The 21254-nt window shown below is 37.3% G+C and overlaps 3 protein-coding genes across 4 annotated transcripts; 1 reads left to right on the plus strand and 2 right to left on the minus strand.

The window, feature by feature from the left end:
• Positions 1 to 718: 718 nt before the first annotated feature.
• Positions 719 to 6832, plus strand: LOC134803963 (DNA mismatch repair protein Mlh3-like). The gene is made up of 12 exons (XM_063776808.1): positions 719 to 829; positions 925 to 1269; positions 1357 to 1773; positions 1978 to 2389; positions 2512 to 4284; positions 4364 to 4440; positions 4535 to 4705; positions 4854 to 4986; positions 5368 to 5564; positions 5803 to 5922; positions 6298 to 6459; positions 6767 to 6832. Exons 1-12 carry the CDS (start codon positions 740 to 742, stop codon positions 6815 to 6817), a joined length of 3948 nt encoding a protein of 1315 aa, XP_063632878.1. The 5' UTR covers positions 719 to 739; the 3' UTR covers positions 6818 to 6832.
• A 217-nt stretch (positions 6833 to 7049) lies between these two features.
• LOC134804056 (chymotrypsin-1-like) lies at positions 7050 to 15554 on the minus strand. Of its 2 annotated transcripts, none has more exons than XM_063776946.1 (5): positions 14579 to 15554; positions 8084 to 8234; positions 7765 to 8008; positions 7396 to 7542; positions 7050 to 7203 (listed from the first exon to the last, which is right to left on the minus strand). In XM_063776946.1, the coding sequence occupies exons 1-5, from the start codon at positions 14838 to 14840 to the stop codon at positions 7063 to 7065; spliced, it is 945 nt and encodes a 314-aa protein (XP_063633016.1). In that variant the 5' UTR covers positions 14841 to 15554; the 3' UTR covers positions 7050 to 7062. The 2 variants fall into 2 exon arrangements, with proteins under 2 accessions (XP_063633016.1, XP_063633025.1); XM_063776955.1 differs by lacking the exon at positions 14579 to 15554 and adding an exon at positions 8319 to 8552.
• Positions 15555 to 17756: 2202 nt separating this feature from the next.
• On the minus strand, positions 17757 to 19377 carry LOC134799280 (uncharacterized kinase-like protein D1044.1). Its single transcript, XM_063771661.1, has 3 exons — positions 18595 to 19377; positions 18276 to 18506; positions 17757 to 18029 (listed from the first exon to the last, which is right to left on the minus strand). The coding sequence occupies exons 1-3, from the start codon at positions 19348 to 19350 to the stop codon at positions 17847 to 17849; spliced, it is 1170 nt and encodes a 389-aa protein (XP_063627731.1). The 5' UTR covers positions 19351 to 19377; the 3' UTR covers positions 17757 to 17846.
• Positions 19378 to 21254: the final 1877 nt, after the last annotated feature.

Genomic DNA, 21254 nt, shown 5'->3' on the forward strand with positions numbered 1-21254 from the left:
AGTTTGACGGTACATAATAATATAGCCCTCTCCACACTTGTGGAGTTGATTTGGCGGATCTGGAGTGGGCTTATGGCCCTTTAAATTTTAGACGTACATAGTTCCGTAATGTGCTTATTATAGCACATGGTGTCGTAATAGAGCACCAGATGTACTGTTAATTATATTATGAAATCATTCCATATTTTCAGAATAATGAAAGCCGTAAAGCGAGAAAGAGATATCTCTTTTAGTAAAAAAATATTTCTTTCTCGCTCTCACTTATGGTTGCGGCGCACCAAGATCGCGGTGCGGTGCGGTAGTCTACTACGGCTATTACGTTGGCCAAATGCAGAAAGTAGTGGTTGGTAGTGGCCCTGGTCAAAATAAATATTGTGCGGGATTTGGCTTAAAGAACTTGTATTTAAGCCATATAAAAAAAAACACAGCGGCAGTTGGTGTCAAAACTCAAATCTTTGTCTATTTTCAAGTGCTTTGGCCAATCTGACTTTCGCGTCCGTGAGTTAATCCGTACACTGAATTATTTTAGTTTTATTCTTAATACCTTACTAGAATAACATTCCCTCATGGAATTTATGGTGATTTTGTTCATATACATAATAATATATTATACTTTCTTTTTATAAAAACATCAAACCAAATAATACAGAAATGTAAACAATTGAAGTATAATGAATTTATTTGTGTTACCACCACAGACATTATAGTTGAGGAGTATAATATTATTCTTTAAGTTCAAATGGCTTTAAAAAAACTACCTTTAGATCTTCAATCCAAGTTCCACGCTTCTACTCGGATAAGAAGTTTTAAAAAAGCTGTGGAAGAATTGGTATGTATCTTTTATTAATAGTAAGAAAAACCTGAAAAAATAATAAGTACATTCAATAATAATTGATTGAGTTTAAATGCATATTTGTTACCTAGGTATATAATGCACTTGATGCTAAATCATCATCCATTGCTATAAGAGTTGATATTAAAGAAAATTATATACAAGTGATTGATAATGGACATGGAATGGCAAAAGATGATTTTAAGATACTTGGAGAAAGATATACTACAAGTAAATATGAAAAGTCTAATGCATCTGAATCTGTTCAAATGTATGGTCGATATGGGCAATCACTGGCAAATCTAATAGAAATCTCTCAAAGTATTAAAATAACTTCAAAACATTTGAATAATGGAGAAACTTGGATGAAACATTTTTGTAATGGTAAAGAAGAGGAATGCTCTATCGTGACAGAAAGACCTTCAGTGGGAACTACAGTAAGTTTGTATAGACCTAAATAAAATTATGGTACCTATTATAAACCCATTTTAGTTTACTAATAATTTAAGCTTTATTAATTACAGGTAGAAATAAAGGGATTTCTTTACAATCTTACTATTCAGAAAAAAGCAGTGAAAGCATTGCAAGAACTCCAAAACATTAAAACTTATTTAGAACAAATAGCTGTAATACATTGTAATACTTCTATTAGCTTAAGAGATAACTCTGTGAATGAAATTGTTGCACAAATTCCCAAGAACAGAGATATTGTTAGGACTTTTGCATCAGTTTTAAATATCTGTACAAACAATCTGCAAGAATTTCAAGTAGAGAAGAATGAGTACAAAGTTACTGGGTTTATGCAAATGAATATTGAAGAAGCAAAAGGTTATCAATGGATATATGTAAATGGAAGGTATATTGACAACTCAAATTTGCATAGAATAATTAATGAAAACCTATCGAAAGGTGCTCATATACGAAGAAACATTAAAATTAAAGTAATTATAGGATTGATTTATTATGCTCATGCTTTCTTTCACATAACATTGTTTTGTATAATAGTAATAATAATATGTAATAACCTTGGTAGATTTATTAGCTTCTTAAGATGGATTGAACCGTGATTGTACCTTTCTCTCAGCCAATAAAAGTAGTGTACAAAGTTAATAGCCGTTTTAACAAAACTATGATTGAATTCCCAGAGTTACAACAATGAAGATGAAAAACTTTTTACCAAAAATAAGCTTCCAGACTATTTTATATTTATCAAATGTCCAAAAGACGATTATGACGTTATATCTAATTATAAACAATCAAGTCTAGAATTCAAAAATGTGGTTCACATAAAAAAACTGTTAGATAAACTTGTAAAATTTTACATGGGTGATATTACTTTAGTGGAAGTAACAGCATCTAATAAAGAACCAATGAATACACTAGTAAATAATACTTTAGTGGAGGTGACAGCGACTAATAAGCAACCAATTAATACACTAGAAAATAAAAAGCCACATGAAATGGATACAAGGAATAAAATCAAGAAAATTATGCAAAACATATTAGGCTCTCCACGAAAGAAAATGAATGGCTCTAATTTACATAATGGTGTAAAAGGTAATTAATATTTTTGTAAAGTTAATGCTGTTAATTAAGTTAATAGTTACCTGACTATTTTTAAATTTCTAACCAAGCATTAGCTTTGGTAGTAGTTAAAATATTATGATTTACACTTACAGGTAAAATAATGAAACGGAAAGTTAAGAAACAGCATCATCCTCGTACAAAAGGCAAATTAAACTTTAAAGATGCCAAGGACCAAGAAAAAATATGCGAAACAAATGATTTACGCATACTTACCAATAAACACTTCATTAATAATGAAGCTGTTACACCCTGTTTATTGACAAGGAGCAAACCCATGACAAATAAAAACAAAGGAAATTCAATCCACCAACAAAAATATCGTAAGAACGAAAAAGGCCCACATGTAACAAAAAACATCCCAAAGAAATCAAATAACAATATCAATAGCGAAACAGGTGAGTGCTTTCTAGAACCAACGAGTAAGCCCTTGACAAAGAAAAAAAATGCGAATATAAACTACATATCAAAACAAATCAAAGAAGCCCATTCGCACTCAACAAAAATGATTCCAGGAAGAGTATATAACCGTAGAGATACAGTTTTATCCAAATTTGAAAAAGAAACTGATAAAGTACAAATTAGGTGTAATCGTTTAGCAAAAAGGGTTGATAACTTGCTCAAAGTTAAGAAAAGAAGACGATGCAAAATATTTACCCTTGAAACAGTACATTACAGCAATATTATTAAAAATAACAAAAGTATCTCTGTGCGGAAAAAAATAAATGAAATAATAATCCACGAATATGTGCCTTTAGCGCAACGAAATATGGCAAAAAATAATGAGAATACAATCGTTAAGGATATTAAGAGGTCTAATGACCTTCTTCGCCCTATTACGAATATAATTAATCATAAGAATGTTGAAGCTAATTTAAACCGCGCTAAGATAGTTCAGCCGCAGGAAAATTATTTTCTCGTTACTGAAACACACTCAGATATACCGGGCCCAACATATGAAAGCCATGGCTACCTGAAAGATACACATATACAACCACCGCAATGTGACTTACTCGAAAAAATGACAAAGAAACAATTTATTAGCAAAACATCACGAGATAATCTGGCATCGCCAATTACTGACAAAAAAGTGGTTAAGAAACAAAAAGTAACAAAAGAGCTAATACATAACAAAAAAATAACCAATCTAGAACTCGCAGATGAGGAACGAACGACGAAAACATCATATTCTATACACTTCACTGAAACTGATTCACAAATATGTCAAGCACATGAATCAGCATTGAACGCATCACATGTTACAGCAGTCAATAATAATGATAAAATTAGCATTGGGAGTACTTATACTGTTGCACACGAAAACATAACTGGGAGTCCTAGCTTTAAAAAACTTCTATCTCAAACTTATACCTATGGGACAACTAATCTTCATGGTGCAAATATGCTTCGGACGCCAAATGAATATCTATATAGTGAAAAATCTCCCATTATTATAAATACACCGAATAATACTGCCGCTAATGATGAAAGATTTGACCACAACGTTGTATTCATTTCTAATTCCCAGTTAATTAACACTGGAACACGTGTTATTGAACCAATTGAGCCAATCAGAATGTGTGAGGCTGTTATAGGCACCTACGATGATACACAAAACCATGAAGAAATAATAGAAAATACTTTTATGTTTCATTCTCCCAATGCTGTTGGAGGTAATACTGAAATTCAAACCGGAGAGATGTTCGAATCCGAAAAAGAATTAAGACGCAATTTCACTATAAATGAAGATAGTATTGATGAATGTTTAAATATTATTTCGAACAATAAAATCACTCGTGAGCTTGATGATGTAAACTATCAGCCCAATAACTTTAATTTGAAGAACAGACACCGATACATTCCCAAAGGTGACCAATATTATTAACTTTGCATATGAATTGATATAGAATAGATGTCTTCAACTCACGTAGGTTTAACATGTTTTAGGAATGTCGCCGATATTAGAGCTTTGCAACATGAAAAATGTATGTAACTATGAATTAAATGCAGATTATTTCAAAGCAGTAAGTTTCTTGGATTGTTTATTTATTTTTTGTTTTATGTTATACACTATTACAATTTATATTAAATTTTGATATAATAATATTGTTGTTTCAGACAGTTTATAATAATTTTGCAAGAAATGTTCAGATACATTCAGAAATCTTTGAACCAAAAATTCAAAACTTAAGAGAAGCTGCTACAAGAGATATACAAAGAGTAGATATCAAATTGCATAAAGACAATGCTTGCCTTACATTTAATGCAGAATCTTTACAAAACGCTAAGGTATTACTTTTCCATTTATTTATTTTGCTTTATAAGCAATTTCTGTCATAAATTGAATGCAGAATCTTTACAAAATGCTAAGGTATTACTTTTCTATATTATTTTTGCCGAATACACTCGTATTTCTATTTATCGATATTATTTTTAGGTTCTGGGTCAAGTTGATAGAAAGTTTATTGCCACTAGTTTGAATGGCAAGTCTAATGATGCACATAGTTTTTTGGTCCTATTCGACCAGCATGCAGTGCATGAAAGAATAAGACTGGAGCAAAACATGACAGGTCAGTAAATAAAAAAAAAACCTACGGATAAACAGAAGGATTAGAATTATAATATAACAGATGTGAACAAGATTACATTTGATTGCAAAGTAGTTGTGTTTAAAGGACTTGATCATCAATCAGTCGGATCATCTATAGAAACTATGGTTGTGTAGTGTATCCTTAGTGCATGTCAAAAGACTGTATAGTTAGAGCTGACTTCGGCTAGGTACTAAAGAACTTCTCGTATTGCAATTGCTTAAGATATGAATTTTCGTTTTGGGGATGGTAATATCTTGATCACAAAGTAATAATATATAGCTTCCTACAGATCGATATAGTTTACAAGTTTCTAAAATCACAGACACCTAAAAACTGTTTCCTTTGCATGTGTACGTGCAGATTATTTATCCCAAGATCAATGGAAAAGCATTTCAGTAGACGGCTTTTCGTTGAAACTGAGCAGGGACGAAATACTATTTTTGCACAATTACCGGGACAAGTTCGAAAGGCTGGGCCTTCAATGGTCCATCGCTGGTGATAATCAAGTGCTGGTCAACGCGATACCCGAGGCCATACTTGGCAAGCACCCAAGGCAGGTAAATAATCTGAGTTGGAAATTGTTTCATTCGTACCGTTTGGTACCATCTGTCCACTTACTCCACCGGTCTTGACTCTTGTCCAGTGTTGAAATTATTTTCATGGCCTCAATCAAGCCCAATAATAGTTATGGTAGGTATTACTAATAAATATTACCGTTTTAAGTTGAATGTTTGTGCATGTTTTAAGGAATGATATTCGCTTCGCTGGTACAGCTTATTCTTTACCGTTTCGCAGGTCGATGTTGTGTTAAAGGCAGTCCACAGCCTAATCAATGAAGAAATCAGCATAATTAAGGAACAAGGCGGTTGTGTTTCCTTGTTTCCAAAATCTATGATGGATTTGGTTTTTAGTGAGGTAACATTTATATCGCTTTTTGGGTGTAGTGTGTCTCGATGCCAAGCCCGCTATTGCTAGCATACCTTTGCCTGCCCTCAGGTTGTGGAGTCAGGTTGGCGAATGGACCGTAGGGATTTCAACAATATGTTTACCTACATAATGTGACTTAGGTACTTATTAATATTATTAAGATCAGTAGTACATCTCTCCTTAAAATAACCAATGCTCAAAAAGGTCCATCCGTCTTCTTTACGCTTACACCAGGTTGCAAATCAGCTGTTTTGAATATTTTATGCTTTACGTTTACCTCACTAGATTATATCTGGAACGCTCAATTGTTCAAAATAAAAGGAAAAAAGCAAAAATATTGCGCTCAAACAGCATTTACTTCAGGCTTGCAGATACGCGATAATGTTTGGAACTGCGCTGTCTGTGCGTGAGTGCTCTACACTGATCGAGGCGCTGTCGCACTGCCGGACTCCTTTCATATGCGCGCACGGGCGCCCTGCCTTAGCCGTCCTTATTGATGTCGCGCAGGAGTCACGTCCCTACACGGTATTTCATACAATTCACTTACCTGCATCATCATTAATCAAGATCATTCTGAATTATCATTTACTTACCTACCTGCATTTTTGCATTTATATGGGACCTTACCAGAATGATCAGTAGATTCAAATAAAAGTTAAAACTCCACGCATTAGTGTGAATACAACTGTGCCCATTCAAATGGATTTGTGATGTATTTTAGTAATCACAGTCCCATTGCGGTAGCTGCGGTATAAATTATACTGTAAATATTGTATGACTCAAATTCTCCGTCAGGTTGGGCACATACGAATTTTATTTATTTTCTTTTCAGGTAAATTTCACAAAAGTTAAGCAGTTCCAAAAAAATACATTAAGTAAATAAAAAAATACAATAATGAAGTGTGTGGAAAATAAATATGTATAATACCGGAACATTACAGTCTTGTTCATTATCATTATGCAACATTTCAGATTTATTTTTTTATTACAGTATTTAATTAATTTCAATAATCTCACTGAACGTAGTAAATGTCATAATGTAGGTAAGTAGTGTATTCTCCACACGGTCAAACACTGGCACTCCGGCTGTTTTATATATCAATTAAGTATTTATATTTTCAATCAAAACTATTCTATCTGTTCCTGAATCCAATCAAAGAAAGGCGCTATTCGTGTGTGTACATCGGGAAACCCTACGGCACAGGGGATTCCCCATGAAACAAGGCCAACAAGTTTATTATCCTTTACTAACGGTCCACCAGAGTCACCCTGGAAACAAACAAGTATCTCAGGAGCAAGTAAGGCCAACAACACGAGATAATAGCATAGCACACCCTACCCGGGCTGATATTACCAGGCTATTAAGCACCGGAATCTCTATGGTCACTGAATATTTTATGGTAATATAGACAATATTCTGTGAGATTCTCGTGCTTAATTTCTCATATTTTTTTAACTTACATGGCAGGTTCCTTCACCGATTTTAGTGAATGTACAAAACATATTTTCATCGACTGCTCGAGTATAACGCATGGCATATTGACATGTTTCTTGACTGAATACAGTCAGTCCTAGAACGTGCATTAACCGACTTGATACACCATTGACCTAAAAAAAAACAACATTTGAACATATTTAAATTGTAAAAAAATCATCTACAGATCAGGAAGAACAGTCACTGGCTTAATATTACAAAGTTCTATGTTACATTTTCAAGATAGTTGAAATTAGACTTAATGTTTCTATAATAATGTTCAAATTTCAGTTGATAAAAGTGAAACGTATACCCTGTAATATTGGGCCAGTGCAGTGGCAACAAAATATATCAACCTCTTGAGCGCCAAAGCCAGTTAAAGTGACTTCATCGTTTTCATTTAAGTTCATTTGATCTATCTCTATTATTTCAACGTCATTTGAATTAAAAGGCTTAGCCAATTTAAGAATTGCTAAATCATTGGCCCTGCTGCTATAATTAAAATCATTGAAGATGCGTATAGATTCAAGATCGTATGAATTGCCTCCCTCATCCAGGTTCGTCGTCCCCACTACGGCTTTAATGTATTGTGGTTCAGCACTGAAACATGTAAAACTATTAGTCCTCTAGATATACTGTAGATAGAAAAGCTTACATCATATATGTGTCTAATACCCTTGAAGACAATGTGCCGCTGTCACCACGTGTCGGTCGGATACCACGGCGCCCCCACAAACATGGTGTCCGGTTAAGTTTTGTAGTGAAGCGTGGAAATATCCGAACTTGGGAGGGGCCTCATCTCCTCCAATTATTCGCAGCGTCGACTCTGTTAAAAATCTAGTTGATTACCTACACTACAATCAATATTTCAACGGAATGTAACGCTTTTTTTTACATTTGTAAAAAATACCTTGCGAATCCGCTATAAGTAACACAGTCATCACCAAGTCATAAAGAAGCCACTTCCCCATTATACCTAACACTGATCGAATTGCAAAGTATTTAAACAATCAGTCTGTGTTTACACGAGCGAACTAATTTCAAGCCCACAATACTTCAATCTCGACTATAATCTTACTGTGTTTATCTTAAATACTTTACGATATGATATGATACATCAAAGGGTTTTTCTGTCAATCGATTGATAATCATGAATGATTATTTTTATAATATAATATGGCTACAAATATAATGACCACCAAAAAATACTTTGGTACCCTAAATAAAAAAATCATGCTTACCAAAAAAAATTATTGAACACCAAAAAAATAAGGCCTAAAAATACAAAAGTACCACCGTTTTAATAACGACTGCACTTCAAATTGTATTCAAATACCAAATATATTAAATGATCACCAAAAATCATTAATGATCACCAAATCTTGAAGACCAAATTAATGCGATATTTTCACCTAAATAAACCACTATGATTACCAAAAAATGTATACATATTACCAAATAAAGTAAACTAATGCCAAAATTACTAGCCCCTCCCGCTCAACCCCCCGTATCCCGCACCGCACCATCCTCGTTACTCCTACTAGAAAAGTAGGTTAAACTGCTATCAGTTAAGAGGGTTAGGTTAGGTTAGCACTGCGACCCTTACAGAAACGAAATGGTACTAGAAAAGTAGGTTAGGTTAGGTTTGAACTGCGACCTTTACAGAAACGAAATGCTACTATAAAAGTGGGTTAGGTTAGGTTAGAAATGCGATCCTCACAGAACCGAAATGCTACTAGAAAAGTGGGCTAGGTTAGGTTTCAACTGCGACCCATACAGCAACGAAATGCTACTAGAAAAGTAGGTTAGGTTAGGTTTCAACTGCGACCCATACAGAAACGAAATGTTACTAGAAAAGTAGGTTAGGTTAGGTTTCAACTGCGACCCTTACAGAATAGAAATGCTACTAGAAAAGTGGGTTAAGTTTGAACTGCGACCCATACAGAAACGAAATGCTACTAGAAAAGTGGGTTAGGTTAGGTTTGAACTGCGACCCTAGCAGAAAAGAAATGCTACTAGAAAAGTGGGTTAGGTTAGGTTTGAACTGCGACCCTTACAGAAACGAAATGCTACTAGAAAAGTGGGTTAGGTTAGGTTAGAACTGCGATCCTCACAGAACCGAAATGCTACTAGAAAAGTGGGTTAGGTTAGGTTTCAACTGCGACCCATACAGAAACGAAATGCTACTAGAAAAGTGGGTTAGGTTAGGTTTCAACTGCGACCCATACAGAAACGAAATGTTACTAGAAAAGTAGGTTAGGTTAGGTTTGAACTGCGACCCTTACAGAAACGAAATGCTGCTAAAAAGTGGGTTAGGTTTGAACTGCGACCCTTACAGAAACGAAATGCTACTAGAAAAGTGGGTTAGGTTAGGTTTGAACTGCGACCCTAGCAGAAAAGAAATGCTACTAGAAAAGTGGGTTAGGTTAGGTTCGAACTGCGACCCTTACAGAAAAGAAATGCTACTAGAAAAGTGGGTTAGGTTAGGTTTGAACTGCGACCCTTACAGAAACGAAATGCTACTAGAAAAGTGGGTTAGGTTAGGTTTGAACTGCGACCCTTACAGAAAAGAAATGCTACTAGAAAAGTGGGTTAGGTTAGGTTTGAACTGCGACCCATACAGAAACGAAATGCTACTAGAAAAGTGGGTTAGGTTAGGTTTGAACTGCGACCCTAGCAGAAAAGAAATGCTACTAGAAAAGTGGGTTAGGTTAGGTTTGAACTGCGACCCTTACAGAAACGAAATGCTACTAGAAAAGTGCGTTAGGTTAGGTTAGAACTGCGACTGTTACAGAAATAAAATGCTACTAGAGAAAGGTGACGAAGTGGATTCATTAATTTAATAGGATAACGATATATTTTTAAATATTTGCACATTTTTAATTAAAATGTGGTTACAATTTTGGTGGTCATTTACTAGGTATTTTTGGGTTTACAATGATTATTTTGGAGTAATTTGCTTTAATAGAGTAGCAAAATTTAAAAATTTGGTTATAATTTTACATTAAAATGGAGTTCTAATTTTGGTGGTCATTTACTATTATTGGGTTCACAATGATTATTTTGGTGTCATTTTCTTTAATAGGATAGTAAGATGTAAAAATTTGGTTATCATTTCACATTAAAATGGGGTTTGAAATTTGGTAATCATATACTATTTTTGGGTTAATAATGATTAGTTTGGTGTCATTTCCTTTAATAGGATAGTAAAATGTAATAAAATTGGTAATCATTTTACATTAAAATGGTGTTATAATGTTAGTGATCATTTATTATTTTAGGGTGATAAAATATATTTTTTTGGTATTAAATTTTACTAAATCTGGTGATCAGTTAAATAGCAGCCATATAATATTCAAAAACGACCGAGTAACAATTTTATAGACGTAGATATAGTAGAGATGCACCGGATATGCGGCTACTATCCGGTATCCTGCCTCTCCGGCCATTATTTTAATATCCTGCCGGATACCGGATAGTAACATTGCTTGATTTCGGAATAAACAAATTGGATCTAAGAAACAGTCACGGTCATAATCGTACCCGTTTATTAGTTTAAAACAATTTTTTAAACATTACACTCACTTTACAATGATTATTTTGGAGTAATTTGCTTTAATAGAATAGCAAAATTTAAAAATTTGGTTATAATTTTACATTAAAATGGAGTTCTAATTTTGGTGGTCATTTACTATTATTGGGTTTACAATGATTATTTTGGTGTCATTTTCTTTAATAGGATAGTAAGATGTAAAAATTTGGTTATCATTTCACATTAAAATGGGGTTTGAAATTTGGTAATCATATACTATTTTTGGGTTAATAATGATTAGTTTGGTGTCATTTCCTTTAATAGGATAGTAAAATGTAATAAAATTGGTAATCATTTTACATTAAAATGGTGTTATAATGTTAGTGATCATTTATTATTTTAGGGTGGTAAAATATATTTTTTTGGTATAAAATTTTACTAAATCTGGTGATCAGTTAAATAGCAGCCATATAATATTCAAAAACGACCGAGTGACAATTTTATAGACGTAGATATAGTAGAGATGCACCGGATATGCGGCTACTATCCGGTATCCGGCCATTATTTTAATATCCTGCCGGATACCGGATAGTAACATTGCTTGATTTCGGAGTAAACAAATTGGATCTAAGAAACAGTCACGGTCATAATCGTACCCGTTTATTAGTTTAAAACAATTTTTTAAACATTACATTCACTTGCACGCGCACTCATTTCAAACCCCGAAATGAGTCCGCGCGAACGTTAACTACGAAACGGGTCAAAAGTGTCAAAACCTGCACAATATGCACCTGAAAAACCGAAATGTAGGTATAGTTCGGCCGGCCGAATATTCGGCGGCCGGATACTGAATATTCGGCCGATGGTCAGGCCGAATATCCGGTATCCGGCGAAACAACTATCCGTTGCATCTCTAAGAGGGTAATTTATTAAAACCATAAACATAATAAATAACAAACTTACAATAAAAATTTACCTAAAATTAAAACTACCTACAAAACTAAAACTAATACCTAAAAAAATAAATAAAACATTATGTGGGTGACCTAGCCCAATATGTATATATTAGGCTAGATCACCCAGGTCCGAACCCTGTGGAAGGGTTCCCATAAGGCTGGCTGCGTTCCCCCTGGGCGAGGAACGAGCCAGCCCTACGGTCCCCGGTGACCTCGAATATTTTATTTGAAATTTTCCGAACTAGTTTATGGGCCCCTGGGCATCACGGTCCCAGAGTTTCGACTGCAAATGCCGCAAATATATGCCGGTCAGTGAGAGCTATATATTTGCGGCATTTTGCCCCCTCAGCAGCTGCGGCCGCCGCGCCCGCTCTCAATGATGTCGAACCGAGGTGGGACGGTGCCAGGGTGTCCACACACGTTGCGTCCCAAATAAGGGCCCGTCCCACACTCCAGGGCACAAGGGTCATTCCGTCGGGCCTCTTGCCATCGTCACGCGCGAGGCCAGGTGGCTCTAGGATGGCTGGAACGTTGGCGCTGACGAAGGCCCGACGGATGTCATTGAGGCAGGCATGGCGTGATAGGCGGCCGGCACTCTTAGGACATGATAAACCGTGGTGTCCAAGGCTATCCACAAAAGTTCCGCAGGGGCAGCGATGGGGTGAAACAATGTTGGATCCCAGGCGAAGACCGACAGCCAGCCTGAGGGTATTATTGTCGAGTAATGTACCAAAATTGGAGGAGGGGAGAGCATGTAACCAGGAACCGGATTCTCTTTCCGAAACAGCCAGAATGCGTGCTTTTTCCTGGCTGGTGGGGCAAGAGTTTAGGATGTGGGAATGTACTTGTGTGCAGATAGGTTGATCCCAGATTCTCTGAACTGATTTATCTATGGGTAGATCTCTTCCAGGGCAGGCTATTTTCCAGGCGTCTTCTGCCTCAGACAAGTACGCTACCTCGAAACCACGGAGTGATGGCGTAAGGATTTTGCCTACGAGGGTGAGCGTACTATGTACTGAGGACAGAAATGCGGGTAAGCCGACACCTGAAATTTGACGGATACCGAGTCCTCCGAATCTAATTGGTAGGATGGCATGGAGGAATTGGCGATCGTTAATTTTGACATTTAAATTCTTTTCCAGCTGAGTGTGCAGTATTAAGGCCCCATTCGCACGACAGCTTAAAAAGCGTTGCGTTAAAACCCGACGTTGGCGCTTTTTTACCGTTTCCAATATTTGTGTTCATATGAACGCTTAAAAATCACTTGTGAGTCGTAATGCCACGTACGCATCTCAGCAAAGCCATACTTTATTTGCTATTACGACGTATTATTTGAATATAGCTTGAATATTTCAGGAATTTGTAAGCATAAGTTGACATTTTTAAGGTGAAACTAATAATAATCTTGACGATTGACACCAAAAATTGACACTTGACAGCCAACTGACAGCAGCGCCGGCGCTTTTTTAACGCTTGTGAGAACAGATACACGGAGTTCCGTATGCTCTATTCAATTTGACGCCAACGCTCAACGCCGAAAATCGAACAGTGCTCGATAAAAAAGCGCCGCGCTTAAAAACCGCCTTCGTGTGAATACATACATGGTTATCCATTGGTGTCATTCAAACGCTTTTTTAACGCGCGTTGAAAAAGCTGCCGTGCGAACGGGGCCTAAGTCTATGGATGCGGTTATGTTTGGATACTTCCATAAGGGACTGCAGCGTAGGGAATACGTCAATTTGGGAACGAAAAGGCAGGAACGAAGAATACAGAGTGCCATGTGGGAATTAATTTCGAGGAGTCGGCCCGAGAATTCTGAAAAAATTTCAACTTTTGACTTTATGAAATCAGGAAATGATTCCTCGAAAACAGGTGCACCCAGCAGGCAGAGTGAGTCTTTTTGCAGGATTTTAATACCTGGGCAGATGTTTTCAAAATTTTGTTTGATTTGTAGCTTGTCTGAAATGTCTGGGTTGATATAGAGTTCGCACTTGTTTGTGTTCAGTTCTAGTCCTATTGATTTGAATTGGTTGATGATGGATAAAAGATCATTAAGAACGAAATTCGCTTCGTCTCCTAAGCTACCATCGTCGAGGTACCAAACGTTGAATTTGGAATTTAGTGCCGAAATAATAGGATGAATAGCAAGACTGAAGATGGCCGGCCCTAGAGGGTCACCCTGTTGACAGCCAACGCAGGAAAGGATATTGTTTTTTTTTTGTAGGACAGTTTTGTGGGGGAGCTATAGCACTGCCACATGTATGGATAGATACTAGGACTATGTTTTTGGATTTCTGTCAACAGGGCGCCTCTGTCTACTGAATTGAAAGCATTTTTGACGTCGACTTTGAGCAGTACCTGGCATTCGGGGCTATGCAGAAAAGTTCGACAGGCGTGGACGGCTGCTTCGCAACCACCTTTGCTTCCGAAACCGAGTTGTATGGGTTGAAATTTTTTTTCTAGGTCCGAAATGATATATTTACACCAAATTTTGGAGGTTAGTCTGCGGAAGGTTGAGCCTACGGCGATAGGTCTGATTCCTCCATCTTTTTTTTTTCAAGGCGCAGAGATTAGCGCCGTAGAGGGTTGGTAGAATAGAAGGATTAACTTTTTCTGCAAGCATCAAGTTAACTAGGCGAGCAATGCTTGCAAGTAAGTGATTACTTTGGCCACAAGGCATACCTGAAGTTAGGTCTTTTAAATGTTGTGCGGTTATTCCATCTAAGCCGCCTGCAGAGCCATTTTTAAATGACGTGATGGCTATTTGGACTGCGTCTTCCGAGCATTGTAGGCATGGTAAGGCTGAACTAGGAGTATCGGGAAGGTCAGGTACTGCGGGTGCCGGCGGATGTTTACTTTGGAGAGCAGTCAGAGTCTCTGGGGTGTCTGAGAGCAGATGTGTCGCTGGAAAACAGAAGTTGGGCAGCGCCTTTGTGGTCCCCATCGGTTAATTTACATTTGACTACCTTATTGATTTGGCTGGGTTTGAAAAGGTGAGTGTTATGGTTAATGTCTATGTTGTGAGGGCGGGTGCAATTTAATTTAATTTTGGAAGTCAGAGATTTTTTGTCTTCTTTGTTAACGTTAAAAATGTTGTATGAGAACGTTAACAGGTATTCCCAGCTTGATAGTGAATTTTCATTTACGCAGTCATCAATAGCTTTTACTAAGTGGTTTGAAACAGTAGATCTAGCACCTCGCGGGATGCGCTTAATAATGGGCACAGAGTTTTTTAAAGAGCTTAGTTTATCCGAAAGATTGGTGTGAATGATAGGTGCTGGAGCTGATGAGGGGTGAGATATAGTGGGAATTTGGCTGAAGGTGAGTTTGTGACACTTGCCTTGGTGGATGTGGAGACCTCGGCGACCTTTCAAGAATTTTGGGGCCGGGCAATGAGGGCATTGAACAAAATCATCGAGCGACACAGCGGCTAGTTGTGAATTTTGCTGGCTGTTGGCATGCGGGGGTGAAGCCATCGGCAGTAATTAGTATAAAACAGAACTTACATCAAGGTAACTTAAATAACCATAAGAACATAAATCACAAATAAACAAACAAAAGTAACTATCAAAATGACACTGATGTCACAGGGCTCCGTCGACGCGAGACTTTTCTTCCGTTTCGATGGTGTTTCCGGCCAGACCCTCGAGCTTCGCTGTCGATGTCGGCGCCTAAGGAAGGAGTTTGGGATTGGAGTCGAGTGGAGCCGCTAGTGATGGAAGTCATCCGTAACCGGAAACTAGGTTTTCGAGAATTATATAAGACGATTTTATTTTTCAAAATCGAACGACTTATGGCTTCGATTGTTGTGATTATTTGGCATTATAGAGGAGAAACTCTAAGATTTGTACTAGGCATGCTGCTGGCGTAGTTCACTCTTAAGGACAGATTGTTCGATGAATTTTCGAGCAATAGATATATTCTCTTCTGTTTGTGTTTTGCGTAAACCGATATTGGATTAACGAAGCTAAAAAATTAATAAATATTTCGAAGAAAAATTTTGACATCCGCTTGAAGTGACAGTTGACGTTTCAAAAGGTCTATGCAGGGGGGCGAAACTTCAAAGAGGGGTACCTTATATATGGAAACTAGCGCAGTCAGCATTATGTTTACAGCAACATTTCCTCACCTGATGCTTCCATGTAAATCAACTAGATGGTGTCACCGCTTTGTCTGTGATGTCTTAAAAACCACGCATCCAGGCCATAATTGTTAAAAAGAAAAAAAACTTTGTCTTTGCATTTTTATCACAAATTTCGTTTCAAGTATGAAACGTTTAATATTTTCAGTAATTTAGGTACCTCACATTTTTTTATCGTCTTAATATAATTGTATTTATATTAAAATAATATAATCGTTTTATTAAGAACATTTAACTAAATAGTTTCGCCAAGTGCCTTACGTGAAAGGAAACGTTAAAACAAAGAACATAGTAACCGTCAAACTATAAAAGTCAAACAGAAGATTCTAATTTTTTGTAATTTTAATTAATAATTTATAGTATAATCACTATAAATTGATGAAAATGAGTGCGCCTGGGAGAAAGAAACGTTATTGCCTTTTCGGCTGTGCGAATTAAAACAACATGACTCCAAAACGCATCAATGCTTCGTGGCTCGTGCTAGCTAGTCAAATTTAAGTCCAAGTTTTAATAGTGGATTTGTATTATTTCGAACTAATTTATTATAATAAGTGGAACCCTTAGAAAATATTTTTTTGGTTTGTTACGCATGTAAGTAATGAAAAATAAATGATATTTTTACACATCGTGTTTTTACTTTTGCGACTAAAATATTCTTTGGTATGAACATTTATAAAATACTGGTCTAGGTAGTAAATCGTCACTGAATGAATATGTATTATAGTACATAATATATTGGCGCCTTTTTCCTTGACCGTGTACAGTGCACTACAATGAGGTGTATTCATTTTTCACGTGATTGCTTTGCAAGAAGGTGAAAGAATGGAACCCTCATTGTAGTTCACTGTTTACGGTCAAGGAAAAAGGCGCCAGTCTTTATTACTACTATGCATGTGTGCCACGCACCCATACGTAAAGTTTTGTGACAAAAATCCGCTAGGAGCGTTAGTGTCGACGTTTTTTGACATTTACTCGCTCTTTGGGTCTATGTGTCGAGAGTCTCTCAAGTATATCTTTCCCATCACGGAACAATGGTGTTCCGGACCTTTGGGAGGCGTGCGCGGAGCCGAAGCCAACACGTAGAGGCCCTTTTGACACTTTAATGAAATGTAAGGGGTACACCGACCGGATGCTGCCCTTACCCGTGTCATGGGACGCACGCAAAGGCAGCACCCGCCAGGGTGTAAGGGCTATTGAGAGTTGATGGAATCTAAGATATACCTACCATTGCTACCACTGATTTTTTTACTACTTCCACTACTTGAATGGTTTGAAAATGCTAGAACTCCATTTTTGGACGTTTGAAAACTAAGTATAAGATCCCCTAAATTTTTTATATATAGTTAATTTAAAATAGCAAATCTAACTTCACTACGATGTCAACATCAGAATATTATAGCGATTGGTTCATTAAGAAAGTTATTTTTTACATTTATTGCCAAATAATTATGATTTTGTTTTATAATTTAGCCTATGGAATTGGTACATTTTGCCTAACATCAAAATAAATAAGGAACTTAGTTTAGTTTTTTTATGATGAAAGTGTTAAATGATGAAATGGTAATAATAAATCCAAGTTTTCCACCTCGAAAGCCCTTCGGATAGTTCGGATCATTGTAAAGTAGGTACCTGAAAATCTAAATAATTTTAGGACTTTGTTTTTGTTTTTCTCTTTATTCGGTTAAGGACAGATCGTTACAGCAGACTATCATTATCATTCCACGACTCTTCTCTTTCCGCACATACTCTACCGCCAATCCTCCCAGTAAATTCAAGATTATTATAAAAAAATGTAGCCTGTGATGTACTTCATTTAATTAGGATCCCCCATGCCACGTAGTCTCGAACTATTCCCGTTAGACGCGAACGAAGAGTCGCGTTGGGGCGAACCATTTCAGTGGTTTCCTTTGCCTGCCCGGCTGCCACGGCTGCTGGATCTGCTAGTATTATCGGCAGGACCATCAGTGCAACGATTAATCCGATCGGAAGCGCCTGTCGGAAAATACATTAATGCTCAATCGCAGTAGGCACACTTAATTAAAATACTATTTTGTAATAGAAAAGTGTGTGGGTGCTAATAGTTCTTCAGATTCGTCTCGGGCAACTTAACAATAATAATAACCGAAAAAAATCGACTTAGCTAAACAGTTTGAATGCCATCAAATTCTGAGACCGAATTGTGAAACTTCCTCATTTTGAATTTTGAATATTGGTCGGTTAAATAACATAAATAGTGACCTGTTTCCAATCTTCCTCGAACATATCCTTGGGGTAAATGTTTTCGATGCGCATATGCAAGCGACGAAGTGCGCGCTCCAACTCTGCATAGTAGTGGTCAAGAAGCCTACACAGGTTATGCGCTCGGAAGTTCTCGTCAGAACCCAACATGATCAGATACACTAGATCAGTGGCAGGGCTGCTCGAGTGGATATTTTGGAAGTCCACCGTAGCCATCTCCAGGCGCCCCTCCTGCAAAAAATATAGGTTAGGAGCCCGATGACAATCTCATAGTGTCCAGTCGACAACAATTATTTTATTTTTCCGGAAATAAACTAACATGGTAGCGGGTCATGAGGTTGTTGATCTTGTAGTCTCCGTGCGCCAGCACGCGAGGCGTGGCGCTTCGGTACAAGCACGAAAGCTCAGAGAAACGGTCTTTGCTCTCTAGATACTGCTGCGTTAACCGCTTTAGATCGGCCTCTCCTAGAACATCTATTGCCACCGGCACCGTCTGCTCATACCCCAACCTCCTCATAACTTGCGAATCAAACACGTGATACGGCTTGCTTTCTAGCATTTGAGTTAAACCAGCAGGACTTAGCACCCCATAGGCAAAGGAAAAAGCATGGAATTTTGCTAACTGCTCTACGGCTTTCGAAGCAAATTCCCAGTCGAAGGGCAATCGTTGGTCGACACTTGCAAATCCGCTGGGACTCAAGTCCTCTAATATGATTGTCTCTTCTTTAGGTTTAGGTTCGCCACCATAACATTTGGGCATCAGAAATCTGTCCTCTTCCGGAACATTATACTGATTTTCTAATTCTCTGAATATTTTTGCAATATCTGTATAAAAATGTAACTCATCGGTAAATAATCTTATGTAGGAAGTGTTCCTTAAGTCGTCCATAATGTTAGCTATTTTGGCGAACATTTTTAGGTCTCGGTTTGGTTCAGAGATCATAATTTTGAAAGTAGCACTGGAGTAACCCATTCCCGTGACTTGCTGCACGTTTACTTTATAACCCACATGAAATTTCTGCTCGCCAGCAATTTTGTGCGACCACTTCAAGATTTTTTCTTTGAAATTCTCCATTTATTCGGGACGATTTAATCAATCTGCATCAATCTATTACCTATGGAAATTTACAAAAATGATTAAAATAATTCATGATCATATTTTTTTCTAAAATTAACGCTGCTACCTGATGTACCTAATACGGAATGGGATAATGCATAAGCTCTGCAAGAGATTTAAACCACAAAATAAGAGTAGGTACTAAAATAAAACTATTTCCTTACGATGTTTTCATTCACCGAAAAACAACTGGTTAATATCAAATGAATAATGATATCTCGTCCATAAGCTTCGTGAAACTCATTGGTACGAGCTACAGTTGGTCCCAAGACCTCCAGTAGAAGCCTGTTACGTACGTACTGTTACCTACCGTTCAGCTACCTCCTTAATAAAGGTAGGTTTATTTTTTATTCACAAAACTTAGCAAATCTTTGTTAAATTCTGTCCTTTCTTAAAAACACAAATGAATGATGGATAAGGACAAACGATTATCAAAGCCTTGTTAGAGTAAACGTGCGTTTATAAATAAAAGTTATTAAGTTTTTTTTTAACGCCAGTATAAATTAGACTACAAATTCAGTACCTATTGAAACAATACAAACATTTGTGTATCGCGTCTAATCGTATTGTTAATAGAAAATCTTGTGAACTACGAGTACCTATAAATGTGTGAAAGATAGTCCGTCATTGATAATAAGAGTGATAAGATTGTAAACAGTGACGATCTCTTAGTAGCTAACTCTTTCACAACTTTACATATGTCATATGTATGTATGTCATATAGTCTAGACCAGCGGTCGGCAACCTTTTAGCAGCCAAGGGCCATATCTAGACACGCGGCAGCGTGTCAAGTCAAGTTCAAGCAAAGGAACTGGCTATAGCCAGCGCCGAGTGTAATAGTAGTTAACGAAGTACACGCGGGCCGCACTTTGGTAATATTTGTGACTTTAGCAGACATTGTCGTTAGGCAATATTACATACAAAATAACCAGGGAGGCTCGCGGGCCGCCTGTTGCCGCCCGCTAGTCTAGACAAAAGAATTCAAAATCGCTCTCCTTCTTGATGCGACTGGCAAATCATATTACTTTTTGGCAACCGGGTTATTTTAACCTAATTAGACCTCGCTGAATCCGAATTTGCCGGTTGCCCCATCGAAATCATGACCGGAAGTGAGATATTCAAGATGGCGGCCAATATTAGCCTACATAGCTACCCTAATGAGTTCCTTGTATGAACACCCATATTTTTTAACATATTTTTTTATAATAGTTGTTCCAAGAAATAAAGTAACAATAACACGTATTTCCTGAAAATTAGGAGTACCTACCTGAAGTGGTTCAAAGTTTACAGCCCTTTAAAGATAGAAAAATTCGTCGTCTGCGTCGCATCGAAATACGAAATCCCAGTAGTATCAGTGGCGTGACTTCCATACAAGCCCAAAAGCCGGGCTTGCCCTAACCTAACTAAGGCAACTAATTGCCTTACCGAAATTACGTAGTGATAAGATCAATACAGATTATTTTAAAACCGCGCGCCAAACGAACCTGTATTAAGCTGGAAACAAATTATCGGACGCGGCTGACGGACGCGGCTCACAGCCGCGACTTATAGGTATCTAGATAATGAATATACACTGAACTGTGCAAACTATCGGAGGTAAGCCGTGGACGTAACCTTGTGCTGACCTTGAGCCTTCGGACATCCGACAGAAATCTGGCGCGCTGGATGTTCCTGTCAGCCGCAAGCCACGTCCCGAACACTGTGCACACTTTTATGTCGCGCCCGTCAGCCGCGTCCGATAATTTGTTTCCAGCTTTATTAGTGGTATTCAAATTAATGTAGGCTCTAAACGTGTTGTGATATTCAGTGTGTATATGCCGACCGATTCCGCTGAAAACTTGCCAATCTTTGTGGAGTGTGTG

This window comes from Cydia splendana, chromosome 2, assembly GCF_910591565.1.
Source record: "Cydia splendana chromosome 2, ilCydSple1.2, whole genome shotgun sequence".
NCBI classification, from domain to species: domain Eukaryota; kingdom Metazoa; phylum Arthropoda; class Insecta; order Lepidoptera; family Tortricidae; genus Cydia; species Cydia splendana.

Bases quoted from the DNA above. Each gene is read 5' to 3' on its own strand.
- LOC134804056 (XM_063776946.1), bottom strand. From the start codon at position 14,840: ATGGGGACCACAAAGGCGCTGCCCAACTTCTGTTTTCCAGCGACACAT. The intron at 8,009-8,083 runs GTATTAGACACA...TACATGTTTCAG, and splicing joins GCGGCACATTGTCTTCAAGG to TGCTGAACCACAATACATTA. The intron at 7,204-7,395 runs GTAAGTTAAAAA...GTTTGTTTCCAG, and splicing joins TCGGTGAAGGAACCTGCCAT to GGTGACTCTGGTGGACCGTT.
- LOC134799280 (XM_063771661.1), bottom strand. From the start codon at position 19,350: ATGGAGAATTTCAAAGAAAAAATCTTGAAGTGGTCGCACAAAATTGCT. The intron at 18,507-18,594 runs GTTAGTTTATTT...TATTTTTTGCAG, and splicing joins ACCTCATGACCCGCTACCAT to GAGGGGCGCCTGGAGATGGC. The intron at 18,030-18,275 runs GTCACTATTTAT...ATTTTCCGACAG, and splicing joins TCGAGGAAGATTGGAAACAG to GCGCTTCCGATCGGATTAAT.
- LOC134803963 (XM_063776808.1), top strand. From the start codon at position 740: ATGGCTTTAAAAAAACTACCTTTAGATCTTCAATCCAAGTTCCACGCT. The intron at 2,390-2,511 runs GTAATTAATATT...TTACACTTACAG, and splicing joins TTTACATAATGGTGTAAAAG to GTAAAATAATGAAACGGAAA. The intron at 6,460-6,766 runs GTATTTCATACA...TTTTCTTTTCAG, and splicing joins AGGAGTCACGTCCCTACACG to GTAAATTTCACAAAAGTTAA.